This window comes from Drosophila pseudoobscura, chromosome 2 (genome assembly GCF_009870125.1).
Source record: "Drosophila pseudoobscura strain MV-25-SWS-2005 chromosome 2, UCI_Dpse_MV25, whole genome shotgun sequence".
Lineage (NCBI taxonomy): Eukaryota > Metazoa > Arthropoda > Insecta > Diptera > Drosophilidae > Drosophila > Drosophila pseudoobscura.
Window position 1 is genome coordinate 5,910,811 of NC_046679.1, and position 18,163 is coordinate 5,928,973.

At 48.2% G+C, this 18,163-nt stretch overlaps 2 protein-coding genes and 1 long non-coding RNA gene across 4 annotated transcripts; 1 reads left to right on the top strand and 2 right to left on the bottom strand.

Moving 5' to 3' along the window:
• Positions 1-785: 785 nt before the first annotated feature.
• SIFaR (SIFamide receptor) lies at positions 786-16,013 on the bottom strand. 2 transcript variants are annotated; one of them, XM_001358024.5, is made up of 6 exons: positions 15,754-16,013; positions 13,338-14,383; positions 13,184-13,250; positions 7,005-7,104; positions 2,569-3,207; positions 786-2,506 (listed from the first exon to the last, which is right to left on the bottom strand). In XM_001358024.5, the coding sequence occupies exons 2-6, from the start codon at positions 14,226-14,228 to the stop codon at positions 1,765-1,767; spliced, it is 2,439 nt and encodes an 812-aa protein (XP_001358061.5). In that variant the 5' UTR covers positions 14,229-14,383; positions 15,754-16,013; the 3' UTR covers positions 786-1,764. The 2 variants fall into 2 exon arrangements, with proteins under 2 accessions (XP_001358061.5, XP_033240832.1); XM_033384941.1 differs by having other exon boundaries at positions 13,338-14,427.
• On the top strand, positions 5,899-6,974 carry LOC6896933 (uncharacterized). The gene is made up of 3 exons (XM_002137082.3): positions 5,899-6,407; positions 6,482-6,633; positions 6,706-6,974. Exons 1-3 carry the CDS (start codon positions 6,396-6,398, stop codon positions 6,845-6,847), a joined length of 306 nt encoding a protein of 101 aa, XP_002137118.1. The 5' UTR covers positions 5,899-6,395; the 3' UTR covers positions 6,848-6,974.
• A 508-nt stretch (positions 16,014-16,521) lies between the features above and the next one.
• On the bottom strand, positions 16,522-17,539 carry LOC117185103 (uncharacterized). Its single transcript, XR_004470615.1, has 2 exons — positions 17,133-17,539; positions 16,522-17,022 (listed from the first exon to the last, which is right to left on the bottom strand). It is a non-coding gene; the product is annotated as an uncharacterized lncRNA (long non-coding RNA).
• Positions 17,540-18,163: the final 624 nt, after the last annotated feature.

Here is an 18,163-nt window from a genome sequence, read left to right on the forward strand (position 1 = left end):
TCATAGTTATACCATTGATTCCTCCGTAGTTCATGTTACTCGTACTTATTAAAAGGTTTTTATATTATTTATACTCGTAGTTTAAAGTTCTTTGGTGTTTGGTGTTTAACGAATTTGAGTTCGATTATTGTTTGCTTCTTGGTTTCTTTGTTAGTTTGTAGTGATACGTTTAGTGCGAAATCTTTGACTGCTTTGTGCTCCCTCTTCCCGGACCAGAAATCCGAAATCCGAAATCCGCCGCCGAACTCCCTCATTCCTAGATCTAATCTAGAGCTATCTCTAATCTACCCCGCCCCGTCTGTGCCCCAACTAACATCATCATCATCATCAGCATAAACAGCATGGTCCAGTGCTATGTACTTTGTGCGTGTTCGATGTGTACACTATGTTGTACCACTGCCCAAAGATATTCTAAGCTAACGGCCTACTGCTTCCGTTGTACGAGTAGTGGTCGTGCCATTCGTCTCTTATCTTCTCTTCTCTTCTCTGCTGTTTGCTTCCTTCATCGTTTATCCTTCCGTTGTATTGCGTTTACTAACCATTTGCCACTGTGCCACCATTTCCTCCGCTGCTGCTGCTGCTGCGACTCGGTTTTTGGTTTGTGTAAAATTCTAATAAAATTGATTATTGTTGTTTGATAGATGCACCGTGTATGCATAGACATACCATACCCATGCATTGCATATTGCTTATTCCAAAATCAATATAAATATATATGTATAAATTGTAAGAATTTCCATACAAAAATTTAGTAGGTACGTTACTTTAGACCTCGGTGTTTTCTCTTTTTTTTTGTTTTGTTACTTCCTATCTTCCTCTTCGACTATGATACTGGACTTGCCCGTTTCACTCTCGCTTTCGTACAAAAAGTTATAGCAAAGCTATTTGAACCCCTCCCTTCCCCTGTTGTAGGTCGCTTCTCTTCCATTCCGTTCCTCGACTCTTCGATATAGCAAATGGCGAGTACAAACAATCTTAAAACTGCGTAACGGTACATATTTTGTAGATATTATATAGCCATAGCCAAGGAGTAGTTTATATCTTTGTGTGTAGTACCATTGAAACACGTATAAAACATCTATTTCCTATATGTGTGTGGGGTCTGTCGGTTCGGGAGTACGAGTATGTATTGTATTGTATAGTGTGGTTTGGTGTGGTGTTATCTTGTGTCTAACTAAGCGATCTTTGATTAGATTACTCTTCCCCTATCGATTTGGTCCATACCCATACCCATTCCCTATTCCTAGATCTGGCTACCCATAAACGACGGCGATGACAAAGACAAAGATGACATGACGGATAAGTCCGGCACTTTCCAGCCAAGTTCAGAGCCTCACCAGCACTGCCAACTTCTATCACAGTTCATAAAATCATTATACTCGTAATAATAGAAGATACCCACCGACCATCGAGCCGTGTCCGTCTGTCTGTTTGTCTGTCTGTCTGCCTGCCTGTTAGTCTCATTCTGTGCAAACTAGTCCCTCATTTGAAGCGACATCTGGCTGTAATTTAGCAAGGGACAGTAAATAAGTCAGAAATACCAGGATTCGATCGTCATAGCATATCATCTATATAGTATGTAGCTGCCATAGGAATGAGACAAGTATTTGTGGAATAATGTCTGTCTAGTTTCTATAAATATATATATGTATGTACGAGAATGTTCCGCAAGTGGTTGTAGCTAGTCCATATATAAGTATGTGCGATGCGTAGGATGTTTTCGTGGAACGGATGGTAGAGTGGTAGAATGTTATCAATAATTTCCTACTCGTACAGATCCGCACTGCGGCGCGGAGAAGCGGCTGATGCTGATGAAGAAGACCCGTAGCTTAGCTGCGAGTCCGTCTTTTTCAGTATGGATACATGATGAGTGGGCGCATCACTGGCTCGATTCAGGGAGTCCTGCTTGTGCAGCAGACCACGACGCTGATCGGCGAACGAAATGACCGAGTCCTGCTTCACCAGCTGATGCCGTCGCGGCTCTGGTCGCTGATCCACAAACGAGATGACCGAGTCCTGTTTCACAAACTTCTGTCGCTTGTCGAGCAGTGATCCCGGCGTGGCGTTCACCATTATTCCGCCAGCTCGACGAGACTCCATCGAGACACTGTCTCTGTCCGCCAGCGAGTCGCTCAGGCCGAGACCGGGAGCTCGACGCGATTCCATGTAGGAGACAATCGAGTCCTGCTTGGAGAGTGAGATCTTGGAGCCATTGCTGTCCTGCTGGCACAACGGGCGCCGGATGCCGGAGGCGTCGCTGCAGGAGCTCTCCTGCTTGATCAGGAACTGTCGGGAGCCGTGCGAGTCCTGCTTCAGCAGCATCTGCTGCGACAGATTGCTGTCCTGCTTCAGCATCATGTTGTGGCGCCGCAAGGAGTTGTGCTCGTAGATATAGGAGACGGCGTTGCCCTTGCTGCTGGGACTCTTCCGCGAGCTATTCTGGTGGTAGTGCGAGGACTTGCGTGTGCTGGTGGTGGAGGAGGCAATGGCCACGTTGTCGTAGTATCTGCAAATATACGGAGGAGCATTAGGAGGAAGACAACAGCAGGGGCCTAGAGGGGAACCCACCTGAGACGGCCGCAACAGCTGCGAGACTTGATGATGGCCGCAAATCCACGCCTGTACTTCTTGTTCACGGAGTAGAGGATGGGGTTGATGCAGCTGTTGGAGGAGCCCAGCCACTGGGCCAGTGGCATCACCTTTTTGAGCACCTCGAACTCCTCCTGCGATATGTCCGAGCCGAACTTGATGCGCGCAAAGATCACGTAGAGGGGCAGCCAGGACAGGACAAAAAGGATGACGACCGCCACCAGCATCTTGATGACCTTGACCTTGCTCTTCTGCTGCATGCGATCCATCTGGGCGTCCTTGGATTCGCCTGGTATCGAGCGCGTGGACACCTTGATCCAGATGAGCACATAGCAGAGCGTTATCAGCGACATGGGCAGCAGATAGCAGGCCACCAGGTTGGCCAGCAGGAAATACAGGTTGCCATCGGTGCCGGGCGGCCAGACCTCCTGGCACAGGTACTGGGGCTGCGTGTAGGCCGAGACGAGGGCATCGGAGAACACCTCCTCGGCCGGGACAAGATCGAAGAAGAGCAGCCAGGGTATGGTGGTCACCAGTGCGATTACCCATATGCCGATTATCATGATGCGGGCACGTCGCTTTGTCATCTGCTTCAGCGGCCACCAGATGGCAATGAACCTGCAAGGAGTGCACACACAAAGAATGTTTACCAGCTCCAGCTTCAGTTGCTGACGGAGGCGGAGGCGGAGACGTCAAGCCCGTCAAGGATAATGGCAATCATCAAGCTGGCGAGGCGACGATGACGACACCGTTTCAACAAGGCTTGGCATGCAAATATCTCCCACTGATTAATTTGCACACTCAGGATGCCGCCTGGTGCTGCCTGGTGTGCCGCGTCCCTAAGCCTTTTTCTGCTGAGTATTCGCTTTCCAATCTCGTCTATTGAACTCTCACTCTCAGTCGCCGCCACTCACTTTGAGAAATGCCAGGAGGGATGCGAGCGCCAGTCTATTCTGGTAGGGGTGTCATTTTTTATTTTGCTTGCCATAATGAATTGTAATTTGAATAAGAGCTGTGAGGCGGCTGACGCAGATAGCAGAGGTAGAGGACAAGGGAAGCCGCTGACACGGGAACGAGAATGAGAACGAGTTCAGAGTTTTTCATTTAGCTTAGTGCAGTCCGCTCATTGTGATCATTGTGGCGCCCGTTCAATAGTCGCAGACAGGACTTGCTTTTAGTCTAGTCCGAGTCTGCGTCTGGGTCTGGGTGCCCGGGGAGTCCCTGGGCCTGACCAAAACCATGTAATTATGGGGCATCCCGTCCCCCCCCACCTCGAGCCGTGCATTGTGCTTCTATTTTTGGGTCGTCGCCTGGGCCCCGTCTACCCGGCAAAATATTTGCCAGATAACACAACGGTAATTCCATTCCAGCCACTACTACTCCGCCACCACCGGCATCTTGTTCTGCTTTCTCTCTCTCTGTGCACTAAAAATAGCCAACGAAACAAAGTACTGGACTGACTATCAGAAGTGGCTGGGGCAGGAGGGACAGAGCTGTCCGCAATAGCCAATATCAAATTGTCATAGCGTTTATTTATTGGAGCCAAGCAATTGCATTAGCATAATTTGTCCATGCCATTTGCCAGAGGCCATAAATCAGATGAGGGTCTAATTGAGATATTCGGGATAAGCCGTGCATTCGGAAAAAATTAACTAGGGATTTTGAAGTTCATAAGAGTATATGCTTGCAATGAATCATATTGTATTGACTTTAAATAATTCATTGACTCAATTGAAATTATATATTTTATGTGGATTACAAGAGGGGATGTTGAAAAACATAAGCAGACGATGGCCCAGCGATGGCCCTCCTGATTTCAGAGGTAATGCACTTTTCGGTTAAAGTAACAGAAGACCTTTCTGTGTAAGTCCTGAAATATTGTTCCATACCATTGACTTGTCTTCTCCTCTTTCTTTTCTGATATTTTTCAATATACTAAAGCTTTCTCTTCATGGATTGGATGATACCATTCATTACCTCTTTTGAAGATCTTCTCATACATACTTCTATTGATATCGATAAATACTATCCTAAGTATACAATATAAAATAGTTTCATTTTTAGATAATTCCTGAAATATTGTGTTCTGTTCTACTTTAAATATTTGCATTTATTTCTGCATGGATTTAATAATCCCCTTACGACAATCATGCTAATTTGTCCCCCGTTCATTTCGCTGAGTACAATATTTGCAAATCTCTGCGGGATTACCGACCAAGTGGTGATAGATGTGCTGAAAGATGCGGTGACGCTGGCAGAATTATGATACAAATTTCTTGGATATTAATATCCTGCAGGGCCGTGCGGTTCACGGGACTGCGGGGTACTTTCCCTTAGCTGGAAAGTACAAGTAATTTGCATATTCATATGCGGAGCTTACGAGCAGCTACAAATTTAATAATTGGCTACATGCTGCCACTTGCCCCATGCCCTGCGTGGTGTTATTACGGGTATCCTGGCTCTTCCGGCGATGGCTCCCACGCACTCCTGACATTTCCAAAGACCCACACACACAGACCGACAAAGACGGCGGACCCAAAAAGACCCGCACCGTCACTGTCATTGCCATAAAGCCACAGCTATGTTTATATACGAATGACTATGACTATGATATATGGCTTTTATGAATAAATTCAAACATGCAGTGTGCGTGGATGATGGGGCAGATCCTTATACGCTCGCTCTTGAAACTAACGACCCTAATTAAATGGCATTCGCATAAGAAGAGGCGAGTGATAAGCCCAGTCGGGGCTGTCTGTTTGGGCACAAAAGCCCTATATGGTGGGTGCGTATCCGCTGCACTCCCCATCAATGGGAAACACTGAGCACTTAAGTCCGAGGCTAAGACAGTTGAGAAGAGATTTAAGTTTCTTGTTACAGATAATAAATCTTAAATTTCGATTCAGTTTACGAGGGCTCGTAAAAATACAAAGCAGCGGATGGACATACAGAAAGCAGCAGGATACGGGTAGACAGCCACGGACAAGTCCAACCGGACTTCGCATGGCCTGTTCTGGGGGGCCTGACCAAATGATCGAATGATGTACTGTTGTGGTTGTCCGACCAAAACATAAGCAGAAGAAGAATAGAAAAAGAAGCTGTGGGTCTCGTCTCCCCCAGGGCTCCTGCTCTGGCTCTGGCTCTGATTCCGATTCTGGTTGATGCGGTCGTTGGAAATTGATATAAATGAAAGTGCACATAAAGCGACGGGCAGTTGGCGTCTCTTATTGTCCTTGGGGTTATGACTGGCACACGTCAAAACGTTTTAGTATCATTTGATAAATCAGCTGGCCGCCACATCTCTGACTTTATGGGCATCAAGATATCTCCCCAGCAGTTGTCACGGGACGTTTATGGAGGCAGGAAGCCCAGGGCTGACATTTCGATTCCTGGCGGCAGCTCATCAAAGAATCATTAGAATCAGTCCGACAAGGCGAACCGAAAACAACATTCTAAGGCGTTCTCGTAGCGAAAAAAAAAACAAAAAACATGAATTTGATTATCGCAGCACTGCCTAATACGGACAAGGCAAACTATGATGAACTTGATCTTGAGACGAGCGAGCGACCCACAGACTGTGCCTGACTGTCCAACTGTCTGACTGTCTGGCTGCCTGACCAGTTTTCCCGAGGTGCAACAGCAACAGCAACAGCAGCTGCTTGCATTGAGCATCGAGCCGGCACTCACTTTCGGATCGGCCGGGTGTTCCTATAAAAGCCACACTCGGTGTTGCATTTGTCACCAGTTGCAAGCTGCAAACCTTAAATCCAACTCCTATCTAACTACCGTGCAAAACAGCCAACAAAATGTTCAAAGTTGTGAGTATCTGTCGGATCTGCTGCTACTGCAACAGCTAATCTGTGACCTTTGAACCCGCTTCGAATCCGAACAGCTGTTTGTCCTCACCGCCCTCGCCGCCGCCCAGGTCTACGCCCATCCCGGAGTGGTAGCCGTGCATCCCGTTGTGGCGCACCCCGTTGTGGCGCATCCCGCTGTGGTGCATCACAGTCCCATCATCCATCATGGCGCCCACTCGGTGCACTCGTAAGTTTGAGCAGGACGCAATTAATTTTCAATCTGCTTATCGCCCTAACTGCCTCCACGCTCTTCGAACAGACACGTCGTGCACCATCCGGCACCCGTCAAGGTCGTCACCCCGATTGTTGCCAGGCCTGTGGTGGCTGTTCATGCCGTTAAGCCGGTGGTGCCCCTAGTGCCCGTGCACCACGCCGCCCCCGCTCTGGTCGTGCATCACTAAGTGCACAAACTGCACCCTGACCCCTGACCGTCCCCTCCCCTCCGCCCATCCAATCCAAGCCCCAACCAACATCCAAGATTATCCCCCAATAAAAGTTCATAGCCACGTAATTGAAGAGAGTGTTTTCAACGTTATCAACGTTTCACGTTGCACTTACCTGTCGAGGGACACGGCAATTAAACTGTAAACCGATGCCGCCACCGAGACACCCTGTATGTAGGGCACAAACTTGCACATCAGCCATCCGAGCATCCAGGCTGAAAAATACAAATAATGGTTAGAACAGAGCAGAACAGAACAGAACAGAACAGAAGAGTAGAGAAGGTAGAGAGCGGGTAAATATTGGCCATTAACAGTGTACAAATTATGCTGAGTAACTTTCGGTCACATCGCCCTGTGCTGTCCTGTCCTGTTCTGTCCTGTACTCTACTGTGCATTGTTGTCGTAGTCGTTGTCCTGGTTGTCCTATCTCTGGTCCTATGGTTAACGTTCAATGCTTCTTTGGCATCGCAGGCCGCCCACGTCGCCGCCGTTGTTTGCTGACTGAGATTTATGTGCTGCATATCATTCATAATTTGGTGACAAGTCTCAGATTGCGACCAGGCAGAGGCAGAGGCAGAGACGGAGGCAGGCGGCCAGGCCAGTGAGTGATGACGGGGAACGGGACTATTGTTTGCCCAGCCACAACCAGGACCACAATCAGGACAAGAGCCACGACTACGACCAGGACTAGGACCACGACGAGACCAGACCAGACCGCACTTGCCTAAGTTAATTTGTATTCCTTTTATTCTATTTGATGGAAGACACGAGACTGGTACGCGACGCGTCCTCGTGACATGGCGGTCTCCCACATAGCAATCGCATAGTTGTGCGTTATGAATTTTATGCTAAAAGGAATAACTCACTCAGACACAAAAGGTTATAAAACACACACATGGCCGGGGGCATGGAAGGGCACCAGGACCAGCACCAGTACTGGCAGCGCTGGCAGGACCTGCGGCAAACTTTGTCAAGGTTGATGACAGTCGAATAGCGCCCCGAGCATGACAGATCGAATGGCAATTAACCAACAAGAGCCCACACATCATTAGCACGAGGCGAAGTGTCAGGACGTCCCCCTGCCCCTATGATCCGCACCGTGGGGTTCAATGCTCGGCGCAGGAGACGCCTTCTCAGCCTTAACGCCGTCAGGGGCTGTGCTTTTGCGGGCTTCTAATTTCCTGTCTCGCTCGCCTGTCTTATCTCGATTTCTTGTCGCTTTTTATTATGCATACGTATACGCACCGTACGCCCGCGCTCACAGCAGCCCAATAAAAGCCGAATTTAATATGATTTGGCACATAAAAATATAAATATTATTTGGCTTTGTGGCTATGAACTTCTGTTCATTGGCTTGGGAGTCGAATGGACAGGTTCTGGGCAGGATCATGTGTGCGTGTGCAGGACATGAAAATCGGACACAGATGGACGGGCGGACTGACAAACAATCAACCGAATGTACACGAGGAGACAGCAGCTCAAATGGGTTTTCTTTTCGGGTTTATTCTTTCGAATCTTTCGATTTGAAATTGCTTGCGTTGAACAAGAGGCAAACCTCTCCTGTTGCAAGTGCAACAGACTGAAACCGAAGCTATTAATGCGAGTGTATTCGGCTACTTATTTGATATTATATGCTGATAAGGGTAAACTTTGATATATGGCTGTCTGCCTGGCCAAACTTGTTTGCCAGAAAGTTGTTTAAGCTAGAATTTAAATTCAAATTCAGTTCGGAAGAGCTCCATCAAATTCAATCATGTGAATGGTTAAACAGATTACTTTCTTTTTCTAAATTTAAATTCTCTTAAAGCGTTCGCCATTTAATTAAGGAATGCAAACGTGACTTGTTTGGTTTTTTTTGGATTAAAGTTTTCAACAGTCCTCACAACTACTAAGTATACAAACAAACTAAAGCCATATTCAAATTATTCAAAGCTGTCTTTTATAATCCCAAAGAAACACAGGGGTGTATATACGATATACGTATGGCTCCAAACTTCATGGGAGTTGTGCTGAATTTATATACAAAATATTCAGCAAATTATTAAAATCTTTCCATACAAAAAAACTAAAAACTGTCCATAAATAAATTTACGGAATTATATTTTCTGCATGTGTATTTATAGATATGGATTTTGTGTATCTGTAGGCAAACAAACAACAAAGGAAGCTAGTGAAAGTATAACAGTACAAAAGGTACGTGAAAACAATATAGAATTAAAGGACCTTTTGCCTTGTCCCTCCCTCTCCTCCATTAATTTGTTGTGTAAACGTCAGAAATAACACGAATCGACTCGCGTGAGGGTCGGACCTTGAAGCTCAATGTTCCCTAAACAATCATTTTTGGCCTGAAGTGAAGCCAAATAATTGGGCTCTGAAGGGTAAACAAGCAGCTTCTTAAGTCGAAAGCCGCGGTGCGTACTGTCAAGGTAAGAGGAATGAGTGTCTGCCCTGAGTGTGCTTTGACAGGGCAACATATGGCCTGCAGACGACGCAGCAGCAGCGTCTCCATTTGTTAAGCATAAGCTGGTGCTCAATATTGATCAACTACAGGAGAGGAGATAATACCAATCGATACTTGAGCTTATCAGCAGCCTTCAATTGTGCTGCGGTGGCGGTGAGGTCGTGCTCGGGGCCCTGGAAAATGTCAAGCGCGCCCTGCCTAAGCCTTTTAGTTTTTGGTCCCTTTGCTGGAAAACTTTTCTTTTGTCGTTACGCATAGGCAAAGTGGATTGGATTTTTCTTTGCATTGTCTCCGGAGCTTGGATTGTGTTTCCAGGGTAAGGTCATAAAGTTAATGAAATAATCAGGCGTAACAAATCCGCCAACGGGTCAGGGGTTTGAGACTCGGGCCGTGGGTTCGATTGGTATGGGCGTGGAATGGCCATGGAAAAGGCATAACACTTCAGACAAATGCGTTATTGTTATGATTATCACTTGAGCGTCACGTCCTGCGGCGACTGCTGTAACAACACGATGGCAAATTGAATACCGCAGGAAGGGCGCCAGGCTGCACAGCGAAGAGTGGTATATGGAGGTGAGATCTGGGTATGCGAAGCCGGCGTGTGACTGTGGCTGCCATTTGTTGCCATCCTGCACGTAGCGACTAAATTAAAATACAATCATGCGGCGCAAAGTGCTGAAAAATGACTTCATCAGCAGCGTCTTTCGTTATGCATACGCCGCCGCAGCGTCTGGCACAAATCACGCTGCCAATTTAATGAACAAACGGGCAGGGCAACGTGACTTAAAATAGGGAACGTGATGCGGATCCACAAAGGACTTAATGACAACGATTTCGCATTGATAAGATGGCACAACAATGGCCATAAAGCCCCATTTAGGACAACAGTCGCTGCTGAGCAATGCAAGGATATCCTTCGTCTCAAGGCGGATGGCTCCGTTGGGGGGGCACTGCGCGCGGCTAGGAAATCAATTCATTTCGCATTTTATTGGATTTCGAAGCACACATAAATAAGGGCCCCAACCGCCACACATTCCAAACCCCCAACTCAAACGAACCAACCCTCAACCCTCAAGCCTCCAACCAGTACAGGCCCAACCCCGTGCAGGTACCAACAAGCACACACACACACACAGATACGCTTGGGGTGTATGTGTGTGTGTGTGTTTGTGTGGATAACCCTGACTATCAGGTTTGCCAAGCGAAATATTTAGGTCAATTCATCCAGCCGCAAAAAGCCTTGAATGCAAACAACCTTCCACTGCAGTTCTGAGGCTTGAAGGTGTGCTTAGATAATGGCGCTGCCTGCGGCGATGGCCATCGCTCGCGTCGCCGTCGCCGTCGCCGTCCGCGTCGTACTCGGCATCGGCATCGGCTTTGACGGTTGCATTTTGATTTCATATAATTCACTTTGATGGCGGGGTGGTGGAGCCCATCCTTGCCGCGAGTCGGGGTGTGTCTGTGTGTGTAATAACATCAGACAGCAACGTGCAATGTTCGATGTGCAAATATGCCAAACATCCGAGACTCCAGCACCTACAGTACAGAAAAGTACAGCACAGTACAGAGCTTCCAGCTCCAACTCCCACACCAATCCATCCGTTGTTGGCGCAGCTTTGAACTCGCCTTCGATGTAAACGTCTTTCATCGGCTTGTCGAAAGCGAATTGGAATGTTTGGGGACCACCCCCAGCCAGAGCACGGAGAGCACCCAAAAAATATCCTCCCCACAGACCCATCATCCGCCCCACACAAGTCGAAATGCCAGCGCAAGGGCTGCAATTTGTGTTTGCTGTTGTGACTGCTGCTTTTGCTTAGGCCTCACCAGCTGAGCCGCCCAAGTCAGGCCATAACGGAGAGGCAAGGCAAGGCGGGGGGAGGGGAACGGAGGGGAGGCGAGGGCCACCCACAGTGACCCACTAAGAGCGGTCGGCCCGTGGCAGCGCCAGCCCTGCGCCTAGCTTGAATTTGTGAAATTAGGTCAGTTTTGTGTCGATGATCCTTTGGGCCACCCCGCAAAGCAGCAACAACCAGCCATGCACACACCCATACACACACAGAGCCGAGTGCGAGTACATAGAGAGTGAGAGCGCCCGAGAGACAACGGAGAGAGTGCGCAGAGGCACACAAACACAGAGACAAACGCACACAGACACGCAGCCCACAATGCAGGCTGAGGAAAACTCATTCACTTTTTCCTGCCCAGCCACTCGCTCTTCATTCGTTTTTCCTGGTGTTCGCATTCGGCCGACTTCGTTTACTACGCCCCCACTCTGGCCGACCCACTTGTTGGGCGGGGGAGAACGTTGGCCGAGTGCAATGCCGTTTCTTGGAGTTTAGGTATAGCAACAAGAGAGCCTCCACACACAGCCCACTACTTAATTGGCAACACTTGGGGCAATCCGTGAGCCTAGCTGGCCGTGGGCAGGCGGACTACTGCTGTTGGGGGCAGCCATCGGCTCCAATAGAAGATGGAACTGCGGCCCTTGGTCTGGTTTTGGTTCCCTGGCTGCCCCGGCTGCCCTGACATGGCGTGCATTACAATCGGAATTTGATTTCTCAAGGATTTCGATCATTTTTCCATGTCGACGGCGATTTGCATAGACATAGACCCATACGCTGTACTCTGTACGCTGTACTCTGGGCACCTGCTCGAACAGCTCTACGACAATCAATTTAGAAGACAGCTTACCGCCCGAGTCTGACGCGCAAAGGGGAGAGGAGCACGGTGTACATGGAGGAAGGAAAGACAGTTACAGAGGGGGTGTAGGATACGACACAGATAGATAGATAGGCATGTCAGGCAAAATTTATTTAAATTAAAGCATACAATTATGCGCAACCTCGTTTATTGGGTCGTTTGTGGGCCGTCGTGCCTTCGCTGGGATTTCGAATTGGATTGGCCTTTAATTAAATATACACTTGTACCTTGGACATTGGACATTGGCGAATTGTCAGTTCCACGAAGGACTCCGGGCTGGGATAGGGAGTGGTGTGTGGTGTGGTGTTCTAGCACCCGGAAAATTAATTTAATTGAGTGCCACCATCCCGGGCAGGGATTTCTCTGATGTCACAGACTCATTTACATTGCTTAAAAGATTTGAAACATTTCGGACAGACTAAATACTGAATGAATTATCCGGGGGGACATTCGATGAAATGTACATGTTTTCATTTTGTTTTTTTCCACTAGAAGCTTCAGGAATGGAATGCAATTTACTAAATGCATTCTTTTATAATTGAATTTTAACTTTACTCAATTTTCGATGCTAAAATTTAATGGATTTCAAGGCCACACTCCATTCCAGCCAATTATCTTTCTTTAATGGTGTTTTGAAATTGGAAACTGCAAGAGTTTCCTACATAAATCCTCGCAAACTGTTCGATTCCCAATTAAAATGGGAAACGAAAACCAAATGTGTCTACGCAGAGTAAATAAATTCCAATATAAAAAGGAATGGTAATGACTGCAACGCAAAACTGCTTGCACCACTTCTGCAGGAAAACGAGCTTAATTTCCTGAGGCATTGATGCCAACATTAGCTCTAATGACCAGGACCATTACACTTGTTTTTGTGCCCGTATCTGTAGCTGGCACATTACGCATACGCCACGTGAACACGCAGCCAGGGTGGTGCCAACAAATTTCGGCCGTGTCGTTTGGCGAAGCTTTTTCTAAGCGGCGATTAATTGCAGCCCATAAATCCAGCTAATATGCAGAACCAAACGAAAAAACAGTCGGAATGAAGCCCCACGCATCATCCCACACGGCGTTAATGTGGCCCCCAGCGGCAAATAAATCCCAGAGCCTTACGGAATTAAGCAGATACTTACGCACAAAGATGTTGCCAATAAGAGTGGCTGGCAGGCAGAAGACAATAACAAGGATGTCCGCAATGGCCTGGAATCGGGAAGCGGAATGGAATGGAATGGAAATTTAAGTTCAAAATTAATGGGGTTCATCCGTAAGATTTAGGAGCGCACATACCAGATTCACAATGAAGTAGTTTGTCACCGTCCGCATACGAGGCGCCCGCAGGACGACGGCAATCACGAAGCTGTTGCCAATGAGCCCCACCAGGAACACCACGATATACGCCACGCAGTAGACAATGGACATGGCCAGCGAATGGCGGTAGAGCGGATCGAAGCCGAAGTCCACGTTTCCGTCGAACTGCTCCCAGCGCATGGAACTGTCGTTGTAGGACTTGGTGGCCGCCACTGCCGCGATCAGGCTGGTGGTGGCCGGCGACATGTTCAGCAAGTTGGCATAATAGGTGGATGAGGTGGCCTCGGCAATGGCCAGGCCCGACAAGGACACCACCTGCTGACTGCCCGCGATGGCCAGGGCCGACGAGGATGCCGCCACCGATGCTGTTGTCGTGGTAGTGGCTGCAATCGTGGCTAACAAAGAGCTGGCGGCAGGCGCCACCGTCGCCGTGGCCGTGGTCAAAACGGTCCCCAAAAGAGTGTCCATAATGGCGCCGTTACTCAATTTAATGGTACTCGATCCGCTCGAGGAGCTGCTGATGCTGGCCACAGAGTTGCTATTTCCATTGTCACTGGCATTCCCGATCCCATTGCTTGGACCGCTGCTGCTGCTGCTATTGCTGGTGCTCAGCAAATCATTGAAATTCAAGAGGTTCTGCAAATCGACGAAATTATGCGTGAAATTATTATAGTCCCCAGCGAAGGCGGCGGCTTCCTCGATTGTTTCGCTCTGCTCCACCATGGGCCAAGGCCTGCCTGGCGCTGAAGGGGCTATGGCTGCTGTGGTGGCTGCCGCCGCGGTTATGCTAGTGGCTGTCGTCGGAGTCGGAGTGTCGCCACTTGGATGGCTTTTATGCTTGCGCTTGCGAATCCTCCCGTTCACTGCCATCGCCAGGCCGTCTTGGATAAGCTAGCAGGCACTTTAAGTGGCGCCTCGACCGTCGCTGGTAATCTCTCTATTTTATTGGTATCTGTACTCGCAGTAGTTTCTTTTGATTTAGAAAAAGTCTATAAAAATGGCATCGTCACTTGGCATTTCGTTGGCTTTGAAAAACATTCAGTTGTAGGATATGCAGGATATTTCGTGGCTTTACAGATTAAAAAAACAAAAATATATAATTAACATGCGACTCCTACATACATATGTGCCACAGTGTTTTTGTGTGTGTGTGTGTGTGTGTGTGAGCTGCCTTTGTAGTTGTCGCTGTCGTTGCACAACAAATGCAATTTTCGCCACTCGCGCCCCCCAAGGTTGGATGTGCTTTGGAGAAGCCATTGGCTGGCAGCACCTACATACAACCTACAACAGTTTGTTGCCGTTTGGGATGCGGAGCGAATCGGTCGGGTTGGGCAGTCGGTCGGTCTGGTCTGGTCTGGTCTGGTCTCTGGGTCGTTCGTCAGCTGGTTGACGTTGCCTTGGATGGCATTACGAAAAAGTCGGCGGCTCAAGGCCTTGTGTGCATATTTCAGATAAGGCCAAATGTTGGAGGCTTGGATAAATGGTTGGATTGGTAGCATTGAACGCGGGGCGGTGCAGCCAAACCGTGAGGCTGGGCTCAGGGACATGGCCATATACCATCTCCAACACATGCGCGTGGTTAATTAATTTTAGTGCCATTTCTCTTATTGTTCGCTGCTCTTGTCGCTCCGCTCTGCTCCGCTCTGTTTTTGGGCACAATTGAAAAAGGCAAGGCGAGCTTGCACTTTGACCTCAAAAAAGCCGAACAAACATCGACAAAACGAACCATCGAGTAACTCAATGGCACCATATAAAAATTCCATTAAGCACAACTGCCAAGCGCAGGAGGCACTTCGATTGAGTGCCAAAAAATTGCCAGTAAGCATTGAAACAATCGCCACAAGCCAAGGAATTCTTTTGTTGCCTGTTCGCCCATGGGGGAGTGGCGTTATCCACGGGAGCCGATGGCAGACAAACTGGCGACTAAAGACCCCTTAGCACACAATTCAAACTGTCCCCAGCCGCTCTCAGCTGGAGCTGGTGTCGTATTCCGCTGCCGATCCAATCCATTTTGGATTCGGCCGTTTATTCTGGCTGCGACAGAGTGAGCGTGAAAGCAGCGCTTCAAACCTAATTGTGCTTACATGCCGTGCCCCGTGGTCTAGTCAATTTCAGCGCTATTCAGTGGAGAAAGCAGAAAGCTGATGGTCCATGCCCAAGGGCCCAATGGGGCGTTTGACCAAGTGTCAACAGCACGACTAATTAAAATGTCAGTGCTAAAAACTGCACACAGAGCAGAAAAGGCAGAGCGAGTGCAGCATAATGATGCTAAAAGTTTACAACTCCCACACTGAAGGGATGGCGATGACACCTTCGCACAGCGCCCACACAAAAGCAAACAGAAACAGAAACAAAAAACGATTCAACGGAAAAAATATTGAAAGGTTAACACTACGCGTGGTCGGTTCGGTTGGTTCCGTGTTGCGTTCCATGGACGGCCATGTGCTGGTCGCCGTGCCGATAGATGATGTTGTGTGCCCTTCGGCGACCGCGATGTTAACGGATTCGCGTCTGAATGAGGACTGCGGCCAACGCAGCACGGGCAGCTCGTTTTTCAGGCTATCTGGCCTCACGACAGACATGGACACAGACACGCTCGGAGCACGATAGTGGGAGCCGACGACGACGATGGCCCGACGACGACTGAATGTAGGTCCCTGTTGCCAAACCGCACCCGCCGCCAGTTACCGTTACCCTCCACAGCAGTGTCGAGCTCGATTCGGGAGAGTGGGTCCCCTTCCTCGGCCCCGTCCCCCCCACATCGCATCGCATCGCATCGCTCATTCGCTCAATCGTCCTTGTCGCCTATGTACTCGGGCACATACACCCGAACACTCCGTGAGCGGCGCACCAACGTCCCTCAAATGCAATGACAGAGCCTCGCCTCTCCTATATGTTTATGCTTTTTCCTGTCCTTTTCGGAGCTTCGCACAGGCTTAGCATACAACTTTGTAGGCTTAAAACTGAAGGACCACATTTGGCAACATGCAAGGTTAAATGGCGAAATGTCAGGGAGACCGAGTCTCAGGGAAGCTGCGGTGGGCGTAAGGCGGATTCCCGTCTAAAACACTTTCACAACCAAAATCAGCCCAGACCCGGACTCGTACCCGGACCCGGACCCCTGTTCATTTCGGGCCGAGATGAAAGGAAAACATGTTGATGCTGCTTTTTCATAAATACGTTTATTATGCCATTTTACTTTTCCTCCCCGCTTTTGGCTATTGTATTGCGTGTCGCTGTGCTCAGGCACAGGAAACAAAACAGAGAGCAACAAGAGGTCTCCCCCAATTGCTCTGTTCATGTCTCTCAGCGCAGACACACACGCGCGGGCACACGGCGTATACGCAATTTCCGTGTAGCCTCCATTATGCTGCTGTTCCTTTTGTTACGGTGGCTGTTGTTACTGCCAATTGCTGCCATCAGGCTTTCGCCTTTTCGTTACACTTTGCCGTTTGTGCTTCTGCCAAGCCTTCCTGCCAATGCAACAAAGTTTTATTGCTGCGCTTCCTTCAGAGCAGAATAGAGCACTTTCCGCTCTGCGGAAATTCAGGTTCTGCTCGCCAACTGAGGGTGTTTGGGGAGGGCCTAAGCGGGGATGGCAATTAAATCTGTGTCCAGCCAAACAATAATCAAAACTTTTGTCCTTTCCATCGCTTTGCATACTCTTTGTTTTGAAGTTTAATGACAGTTTTCAAGTTTTTCAGTTCAACTCGTTAGCATAGCATTTATTTGGAGCTCGCTCGCAGCTGAACGCTCTTCACTATTTACACTTACCCAATGCTGTTGCTCAAGGATATGCGCCAACTCAAACCCGAATCCGAGCCCGTACTCGATCCCGTGCCCAGCCCACCCCGATTCAGTCGGTTCAGCACAGGATGCGCGTGCGTTTTGCAACAGCTGGCTTTCCTGCTCCGCGAACAGCCAAAGGTTCAAAAACCTTGTGTTTGGTTCAACTCTCACAAACATTTGGACGGTTGCCACCATACACTGAGCCAATTCGGTGGTGGGTTTTTGGGACTAGGAAACTATACAATGAACAATTTCGCAAGGGATGTATGTAATCCTCCTAACGAACTACCTGCGAATGTAGGTAAGCGGTTTCCAAACTGCACCTGGCCTTTTTGTAGTGCCATAAGGAAATACCATTTAATGTGTACCTCGTACGAGGGTTGCTATTTATATTTCGGGAATAGGAAATAAGAACAACAATTTTTAAATGAAAATAGTTTTATTGTTCTTCAAAATATTCCCCTTGATGATCAATACTATACACTTTTGCATCCGCTTGAACCATTGGTCATAGCAAGTTTTCCACTCCTCTTAAGACACATCCAAAACATGGTTTTTAAACTCTTCAACTGCTTCTTCGGCGCTCGTAAAACGTTGACCACGCAGTTTTTTTTTTATGTTAGGGAATAAAAAGAAGTCATTGGGTGCCAAGTCAGGACTGTAGGGAGGATGAGTCATCAATTCGACGTTTTGACTCCTTAAAAATTAAAAATCATATATCCATGATTCGTAACCTATCACGATTTTAGAAACATCTTTTGAAGCACCTCGGTCGAACTTTTTAAGCATTTCCTTACTCCAATCGACGCGAGCCTTTTTTGAGCGATTGATAAGTTATGGGGTATCCAACGAGAGCAAACCTTGTTTACAACTAAGTGTTCATGTAAAATGGAATGTATTGAGGTGGAACTAATGTGCAAGGATGCCTCTATCTCACGATATGTCACATGTCGATCTTGCACTATCAGTTCACGCACACCATCGATGATTTGTGGCACAACAACCGATTTTGGGCG